This window comes from Lolium perenne, chromosome 2 (genome assembly GCF_019359855.2).
Source record: "Lolium perenne isolate Kyuss_39 chromosome 2, Kyuss_2.0, whole genome shotgun sequence".
Taxonomy (NCBI): Eukaryota; Viridiplantae; Streptophyta; class Magnoliopsida; order Poales; family Poaceae; genus Lolium; species Lolium perenne.
The window spans coordinates 2,929,345-2,939,097 of record NC_067245.2 but is presented as its reverse complement, the minus strand read 5'-3'; the positions used below and the strand labels follow the sequence as shown (position 1 = coordinate 2,939,097).

General features: G+C 42.4%; 1 protein-coding gene across 1 annotated transcript; it reads left to right on the top strand.

Annotated features, from left to right (window-relative positions):
- The first annotated feature begins 6,030 nt into the window (after nucleotides 1-6,030).
- Nucleotides 6,031-7,404, top strand: LOC139835115 (uncharacterized). Its single transcript, XM_071825092.1, has 2 exons — nucleotides 6,031-6,689; nucleotides 6,772-7,404. Exons 1-2 carry the CDS (start codon nucleotides 6,180-6,182, stop codon nucleotides 7,402-7,404), a joined length of 1,143 nt encoding a protein of 380 aa, XP_071681193.1. The 5' UTR covers nucleotides 6,031-6,179.
- The last annotated feature ends 2,349 nt before the right edge of the window (nucleotides 7,405-9,753 follow it).

Below are 9,753 nucleotides of genomic sequence, written 5' to 3'. Positions count from 1 at the left end.
ACCAATATGGTACAAATACCCAAGAATTTCATTGTGTGATCAAACGAGGAATACATCCATAACATGTATATCATTTATATACACCTGAGCTAGACTTTCTAGTCTTTTCTTTTTTTCTGCCAATAATCTTTTGTAGTTTCTCTTTTAGCTTTCCTCATTATTCAGAAAAACACTTCAACATTAATAACTTCTAGGTTTGTTGGTCAAATACCAATAACCTTGAGGTTCTTACTTTGAAGTTGATCATCATATGACAAATGTTCAGGATTTCACTATTAGTAACTTTGTAATATGATGAACAATTTCACTCATAATTTTATCCATCAATTCATGATGACTTTCTGAGACCATGTCTGTACATGCTAGGCTCATAAAGTTTAAACTTAGTATTCGTATATGCAAATCTGGCTTGCACCCGTTGTAAGCACACGTAGAATCTATAACACCCGATCATCACGTGATGCTTCGAAACAACGAGTCTTAGCAACGGTGCATACTAAGGACAATCACTTCATGGATATGCGAATATCGTTAGTGCCCCAATAGTTGGAGGATTGGGACGCCTTGCGTCTTCAACCTTCGTACATTCCCATAAAACTTATGAGTTTATGTAGTCTCACCAAATTATATTCTATCATCTTGCAATAAGGTCTTTGGATATCACATATATCTCATACCTTGATTATTTCTGAAAACTAAATTTTCAGCTCCTTACTTTTCAAACAGATTTGAACTTCAAGTTTCACGGAGACAAGATAACTTTAGGTACTAATTGAAACCATAGTTCTTTGAATCAACAATGTGAGGTTTACTAAAAGTTTGCAATAGGACTTAATCAATTCTTGATTCTTTAACAATACGGTACTAATCCGTAAAGTTTCTTGTCAGATTTTAACAGTATTTCTATCTCAATAACAAGACTAGCGCATAGTAGTAAATGGATGCCAATACTACAAAATTAATTCAAAATACTACTCAGACTATGTTTATGATAATTAGTTCATGTTTTAATCTAATTACTAATGAACTCCCACTTAATACAACATCCCTCATAGTTGTTAAGTGGTACACGATCCAAATCCACTACACCAAAACCGATCATCACGTGAGATGATGTAGCTTCAATGGTGAACATCAACATGTTGATCATATCATCCATATGACTCGTGTTCAACCTTTCGGTTTCCGTTGTCCCGAGGCCATGTCTGTACATGCTAGGCTCGTCAAGCAAACCCAAGTATTCCGCGTGTGCAACATTGCTTACACCCGTTGTATGTGAACGTTGAATCTATCACATCCGATTATCACGAGATGCTTCGAAACGACGAACTGTACAACGGTGCATACGAGGGGAGAACACTTTATTATCTTGATATTAATGTGAGGGATCATCTTATAATGCTACCGTCGCGATCTAAGCAAAATAAGATGCATAAAGGATTAACATCACATGCAGTTCATATGTGATATGATATGGCCCTTTTGTCTTTGCGCTTTTGATCTTCATCTCCAAAGCACGGACGTGATCTCCATCATCTTCGGGCACGATCTCCATCATCGTCGGCGTAGCGTCAAGGTTCATGGCGCCGTCTTCATGATTGTTCACCTCATGTAGCAACTATTACAACTACTTTGAAATACTACTCAACATGAAATTTAAAGACAACCATAAGGCTCCTGCCGGTTGCCACAATACAATAATGATCATCTCATACATATTCATTATCATATCATGGCCATATCACATCACCAAACCCTGCAAAAACAAGTTAGACGTCTCTAATTTGGTTTGCATATTTTACGTGGTTTAGGGTTTTCGAGAGAGATCTAATCTACCTACGAACATGAACCACAACGGTGATACTAATGTTTTCAATAGAAGAGTAAGTTGAATCTTCACTATAGTAGGAGAGACAGACACCCGCAAAGCCTCTTATGCAATACAAGTTGCATGTCGAACGAGGAACAAGTCTCATGAACGCGGTCATGTAAAGTTAGTCCGGGCCGCTTCATCCCACTATGCCACAAAGATGCAAAGTACTCAAACTAAAGATAACAAGAGCATCAACGCCCACAAAACCATTGTGTTCTACTCGTGCAACCATCTATGCATAGACACGGCTCTGATACTACTGTAGGATAACGTTGCATAGAAAACAAAAATTTTCCTACCGCGAACACGCAATCCAAGCCAAGATGCAATCTAGAAGACGGTAGCAACGAGGGGGTATCGAGTCTCACCCTTGAAGAGATTCCAAAGCCTACAAGATGAGGCTCTTGTTGCTGCGGTAGACGTTCACTTGCCGCTTGCAAAAGCGCGTAGAAGATCTTGATCACGATCGGTTCCGGCGCCACGAACGGGCAGCACCTCCGTACTCGGTCACACGTTCGGTTGTTGATGAAGACGACGTCCACCTCCCCGTTCCAGCGGGCAGCGGAAGTAGTAGCTCCTCTTGAATCCGACAGCATGACGGCGTGGTGTCGGTGATGGTGGAGAAATCCGGCGGAGCTTCGCTTAAGCGTGCGGGATGTGGTGGAGGAGAGAGACCGCTAGGGTTTGGGGAGAGAGGGGGGTTGGGCGCCGGCCCTCTAAGGGGTGCGGCCAAGGCTGAGCCAAAGAGTGGCTGCCCCCTCCCTCTCCTCCTCATTATATAGGTGGAAATCCCCAAGTGTTGGTATCCAAGTCTTCGAATAAGACCCCAACTATGAAAACTCCCATAGGTGGGAAAACCTACTCAAGGGGGAAATCCCACTCAAGGTGGGACTCCCACCCCTTCCTTGGGGGGTTGGCCGGCCACCCTTTGGGGAGTCCACCTTGGACTCCTCCCCTTTAGGGTTGGCTGGTCATGCAAGGTGGAGTCCCTCCGGGACTCCACTTTCCATGGTGATTTCTTCCGGATTTTTCTAGAACCTTCTAGAACCTGCCATAAATGCACCAGATCATTTCCAAACTTGGAATATGACTTCCTATATATGAATCTTATTCTCCGGACCATTCCGGAACTCCTCGTGATGTCTTGGATCTCATCCGGGAATCCGAACAAATATTCGAACTCCATTCCATATTCAAGTTCTACCATTTCAACATCCAACTTTAAGTGTGTCACCCTACGGTTCGTGAACTATGCGGACATGGTTGAGTACTCACTCCGACCAATAACCAATAGCGGGATCTGGAGATCCATAATGGCTCCCACATATTCAACGATGACTTCAGTGATCGAATGAACCATTCACATACGATACCAATTCCCTTTGTCACGCGATATTTTACTTGTCCGAGGTTTGATCATTGGTATCACTCTATACCTTGTTCAACCTCGTCTCCTGACAAGTACTCTTTACTCGTACCGTGGTATGTGGTCTCTTATGAACTTATTCATATGCTTGCAAGACATTAGACGACATTCCACCGAGAGGGCCCAGAGTATATCTATCCGTCATCGGGATGGACAAATCCCACTGTTGATCCATATGCCTCAACTCATACTTTCCGGATACTTAATCTCACCTTTATAACCACCCATTTACGCAGTGGCGTTTGATGTAATCAAAGTACCTTTCCGGTATAAGTGATTTACATGATCTCATGGTCATAAGGACTAGGTAACTATGTATCGAAAGCTTATAGCAAATAACTTAATGACAAGATCTTATGCTACGCTTAATTGGGTGTGTCCATTACATCATTCATATAATGATATAACCTTGTTATTAATAACATCCAATGTTCATGATTATGAAACTAATCATCCATTAATCAACAAGCTAGTTTAAGAGGCATACTAGGGACTTCTTGTTGTCTACATATCACACATGTACTAATGTTTCGGTTAATACAATTATAGCATGATATATAAACATTTTATCATAAACACAAAGATATAAATAATAACCACTTTATTATTGCCTCTAGGGCATATCTCCTTCAAATATATGTAGCACAAGTGATAGAAAGGTATATGTACTTCAAGCACGATGGCTATCACAAGGAAAGAGAGCTCGGGTATAGAAATAACCGAGGTACGCGGAGACGAGGATGTATTCCCGTGTCCCCTTGCTTTGCAACAAGGTACGTCACGTTTGGAGGAGTGGAGGTCCCACGAAGGATTCCCCGCGCCACGAAAGCTCACCCTATTCTCCGAACCACACCCACGAAGGATTATGGCCCTTTCCTTATGGTTAGCTTTTCCTCCGCTCCGGAGATGGCAAGCTCCACAACCACTTCACAAGCTCCACGAAGGAGAAGCCCGGGCCCCTTCACAATCTTCCACGAAGAGATCACCGGGACACCCACCAAGCCAACTAGGAGGTCACCCTCCAAGAGTAACAAGCTCACGGTCTCTCACTCGAACAAATCGTGGTGGAGAGCTCAACACTATGCAATGATGCAAAGCAAGAACACCGGAGGTGTTCAAGTCCTTCACACTCAAATCCCACCAAAGCAACGAATGCTAGGATGAGATTGGAGAGGAAGAAAAAGGGGGAAAGTCAACCAAAGACTCCAAGATCTAGATCCCAAGAGATTCCCTCACTTAGGCCTTGTTTACTTCTCAGGTTTTTTGGGGGTTGAGAGGGGAAATTACCGGCCCACGAGCAAATCCCGAAACTTCCCGAACGGCCCATTTACTTCTCAGGTATATTTGGATGATATCCCGGCCCATCCCAAAATTTCCCGACCCGCTAAGCCTTACCTTCGGGTTTTCTCAGCCACGAGTCGACCCCCGTGTATTTTGTCGTGGAAAGGGGGAGAGGGAGGCGACGACGGCAACAGGAGGCGACAGCGGCGGGAAAGGCGACGACGGCGGGGAAAGGCGACGGCGGCAAGGCGACGGCGACGGCGGCGGGCAAACCACAACGGCGCCTACGAGATCCTCCTCCGGCGACTGGTCTCCGGTGAGTCACCACGCCCCCTCCCCTTTTCCCCTTCTCCCTAGGGTTTCTTGCTGTCGCCGCCGTCGGCGACGGAGCTCCGGGACGGAGGTGCGTGGCCACCATGCGCGGCGGGAGGGAAGGGAGCAGCACTTCTGCTGCCGCGAGGGTCTCGGATGGAGGAAGGGAGGATGGATAGGAAGGCATCGCCACCGGCATCTTCTTCTCCGGATGGTTGAGCCGAAGGGTCACTAGCTTGTAGGATTTGATCCTTCACCTCTGCCTATGCAACTCTACAGTTTTCACAGTATGTCATGTATTGTTAGTTAGTGTTCCCTGGAATTGTTAGTTAGTGCTCCCTGGAATTGTATCATCATGTATTCTCAGTATGTCATGTATATAAATATGATACCACCACACTGTATTGTTAGTTAGTGCTCCCTGGAATAGTTTGGTTTAACATTGACATTGTAGTTTTGGGAGGACCAGAAATTATCAATTTGATTAGTTACCGCTGCCGCCTGTATGGGCTTCTTAAGTTGCATCATTTATTTATTTTGCCCTTTTGAAGATAAAGTGATACTCCTAGTATTAGCCTCTACATGTTCCTGTTGATGCGTGTGTGCACAGAGTGCACAGGGTACTAGCTTATGTGCCCTAGTAGGAAATATACTTGTATGCCATGTGCACAGGGTGCGGTGCAGTTGGTGACCTTTTTTTCTTTGTGGGGGTATTAATTTGTGCAGAGGAAAATTAATTTGCATTGGCATTCAGTAACCTTGTGAAGCTGGCATCCTGATCTGGTATACTGCAAATGTAAAACTAGCTGGTTCAGGATTGTGCAATATGATGTTGAAGTAAAAGACTTCTGAACTATTATGGTTTTGGAGAGAGAGAGGTAGAAGCTGTGCTGTTTTCTTGCTGAAAGTATGTCTGGTTAATTACCGCATCGGTTCTCTACATAACTATTATGGTTTTGGAGAGAGAGAGATAGTTGAATTATCTGTTGCATTGTGCCTACACCTGTAGCAATTTTCTGATGTTATGATCCTATGCAGCATGGTAGTAGTTCATTTGCTATGCAGCATGGTAGTAGATCCAATTTTCTGATTAAGTGGCTTTTTTTTATAGATATCTGCACCTTGGCCTATTGTTGGATTGGATCAACCACCTCCATCTTGGGAAGTTGTGAGAACTCCTATTTTTGGTATGAATCATATTTACTGCTTGTACTTGATGTGAAACCATGCAATCTAGCTTTTGTATTCTTATTGTCTGCCTTTAATTGCTATTATTTTAGTGCTGCAATGAATACACAAAGGCTAGAGCTTATTAGGAAGAGGAGAGAGGAAGATGACGAGGAGTTCATGTTCTTACTTTTACCAATATTGCACTATCACAAAAGGAGTAGAAGAGGGAAAGTAGAGAGAACGCAACGGCATAGCTCTGTCTTGTATGGCATGCAACGTGTTCAAGGAATCCTTGATGGACATGTTAAGAATTGCCGGGTAGCCTATAGGATGGAGCCACACATTTTCAGATCCTTGGCATCCTATCTTAGAAGAGAAAAATTATTGAAGGACAAAAGGATTAAGGTTGAAGAAAAACTAGCTATTTTCCTCTACATGTTGTCACACAATGCCTCTTTCGAAGATCTGCAATTGGAGTTCCAACACAGCAACCGCACCTTCCACAAGTGCATAAGAGAGTTCTTCAACATCATCCCTATCCTAAGTAGGCGATTTCTGAAGCCTCCCATTATTGACCATCCTCATCCAAGAATAGCTAATGATTACCGTTTCTTCCCCTACTTCGAGGTTCTTATTTTAAAACCCCAACTTTCTTCCTTACCTTAATCCACATCCTTTCTTATATCACCATTTCTTTCTTACTTTGCAGAATTGCATAGGGGCAATTGATGGAACACATGTGCCTATTTCCATATCACCGCACCTTGCTGCACCATTCCGAAATAGAAAGGGAACCCTCAGCCACAACGTAATGATAGTTAGTGACTTCGACCTTAACGTCACATACATCTCTTGTGGTTGGGAGGGTTCGGCCACAGATGCTCGAGTCCTTCGCTCTGCAAAGGCCACTGGTTTTACAGTACCTCCTGGGAAGTTTTACCTAGTTGATGGAGGATACGCAAACACGGAGAAATTCCTCGCCCCATACCGTGGCGTGCGGTATCACTTGAAGGAATGGGGCCATGGACACCATCGCCCACAAAACTACCAAGAGCTATTTAATCACCGTCACGCTCTGATGCGAAACAGTGTGGAAAGGAACATAGGAATACTAAAGAAGAGGTTTCCTATCCTACATGTTGCCACATTCCACAAACTGAACAACCAAGTGAAAATCCCTGCGGCTACTGCAATCTTGCACAACATAATCAGAAGTCAACATGGTGACGAAGAGTGGCTTGACCATGAAGATGAAGACCTTATTCCTGTTGCTAACCATGTTGATTTGCCCAATGGGGATGATAACCACCAAGGAAACAACCTTGCAGGCAATAACTTGTGAGATCAAATAGCAATGCAGATGTGGAATGATTTCCAACATGATTAGCTCTTGTATCATGTAGTAGTAATTTGTTAATGTAATAATGGAATCAATGTACTATGTTTTGTCGGAGAATAAGTTCTTATGTTTGCCAATATGTTTGTAATGGGCTCAGTGTATTATGGTTCCTGTCTTATGTTTGCCATTATTCATGTCCACTAGTAATTCTTATTCCTATTTTATGTTTGCCTTTTTAGTCTAACGGTATTATTCTTATGACAACAGATATGAAGCCTACTTTGCATCCAGTGGGCACACCCAAGTTCAACTTGAAAAAAGCTGCTCTTGGTGTGAGAAAAACTCCACCGACCAATAAGAAAAGGAAATCTCCAAAAGGTACTATTTGTGTATGGCTATACTGTGATATAGAGCAGCAAATTCTTTGATGAATCATGTCAAGTTTTGACTAACACCTTACTAATTTTGTTCAGCAACGAAAGCAAGAGCCCAATGGAATTTGGGGCTTGAGAAATCTCTGATCGATATACTTCATGAGCATAATAATGACTATTACAGAGCACAAAATGGATGGAGTGGGGACACTTGGAATCGAATGACGCAAATATTCCAGGAACGTAATCCGCAGGTGAACTTCGTCAAATCCCAGCTACAAGATAAAGAAAAAGAACTCAAGAGAGAATACAAGATGCTCAAGGAAGCTCGGATGCAAAGTGGCGCTGGTTGGGATGAGAAGACCTGCATGATAGTTGCTGAGAAGGCTTTGTGGGATAACCTAGAAATCGTAAGCTTCCGTTTCTCCATTCTTATACTTGGTCACAAGCTTCATAATAAGCTTAGACTCATTGTTTCCTCTCACCATTGTTGTGCAGTCCTTTCCAAGAATTGGGAAATTCAAGAGAAATGGCTTTCCTATGTATGATTCTCTTGGAGATCTATATGATGGTTAGTGCACTGATGTTAACTTGTGCAATTGCTATCATATTCCTGTAATGCTCGGAGATCTGTATTATGGTTACTATACTAATGTTAACTTGTATACATAGGCCAAATAGCTGAGGGGAATCACAATTTCACTTCAAGCTCTAAGGCATCTCAACTTGATAAAGAGTTAGAAGATGAGAGAGTGCAAGAAGCTGGGTCTGAATTTGATGAGGACCTGCAAATTCTGGATGAAGACCCTACTGAAAAGAAAGATGAGGGCGCTAGAAGTTCAGCCAGCCGAGGTAATTCCCTTCAGTCAAGACTAAATATATATAACAAATTGTATCAAGTGTATATTAACATTTGCAATTGCTGAATCTAGTGAATGTTGGTGAAAGAATGGAGAAGAAGGCAACTGGTGTACCAAAGAAAATTCCTCCAAAGGAATTAAAGAAGCCTATTAAAAGCGATGAAATGGTGCAAGTAGTAGACAGGTATGTGAAGATGAAAGAAAAACAAGCAGAAGATGAGAAGGCCGAGTCGAGTACATTCTCCATTGCCAAGTGCATTGCAGCTGTAAACAAAATCCAAGAATTCACCCGTCAAGAGAGAGTTAAGGCTTCAAAAGTCTTCAAAAGTCTTGAGACCTTCCTCACTTGGGTCACTGAAGACGAGGAGTCAGCTATCATGTGGCTCCGGGGTGAGCTGCAAGAGTTGACTTGAGGTATGTGTATGTACCATTTTACCTTCTTCTGCATATGCCCTGTTACCACCTGTTAGTATTAACCTATACCATATTCCTCCTAACTCTGCACTCAAAATCAGCCCTCAACATTTAACTCCTTAGCTAACCAGGTGTTTGTGCAATGTATGGATTTTCACACAATGAAACTGTACTCACAGTATTTATTTATTCTGCCTTGTTGCTAGTTATGGTTTATTTTATTTAGCTACTGGCACTTTATTTATAAGATAAAGTGATTACTCTGTATTCGAAAATGGCATGGTCTGGATTGCCAGCTGGTATTCCTGATAGAATCTTAGCTCCATCCATGCTACCTTAAATAGCTTCTACTACTTTTACTTTGATTTTTCACATCTGATATGTGCAAACTTACAGCATGTATCATTCCATGCTTGACCATTTTTTGTATGATGCCTAGCTCTGTTAAGTTATGATGCCTGATGCTACTCTGTATTGTCTATCCTCTGATTTGCATTTTCACTGGGCGCTTCTAGAATTACTATTTGTTGTCATGATTGAGTGCATAGCTAACAAATCAATAGTTGATTCATTTATGTCAACTTATTTTCCTATTTGATTTTGCGTAGCCCAGGCAGTGCTGTTGAGTTCATTTGCTGTTTGATATTAACAAGTGATGTTGAGTTCATTTGTGTAAGTACATGGATTATATATTTGGACAGTGA

Coding starts and splice junctions, on each gene's coding strand:
- LOC139835115 (XM_071825092.1), top strand. CDS start 6,180: ATGAATACACAAAGGCTAGAGCTTATTAGGAAGAGGAGAGAGGAAGAT. Junction 6,690..6,771: donor GTTTCTTCCCCTACTTCGAG/GTTCTTATTTTA, acceptor CTTACTTTGCAG/AATTGCATAGGGGCAATTGA.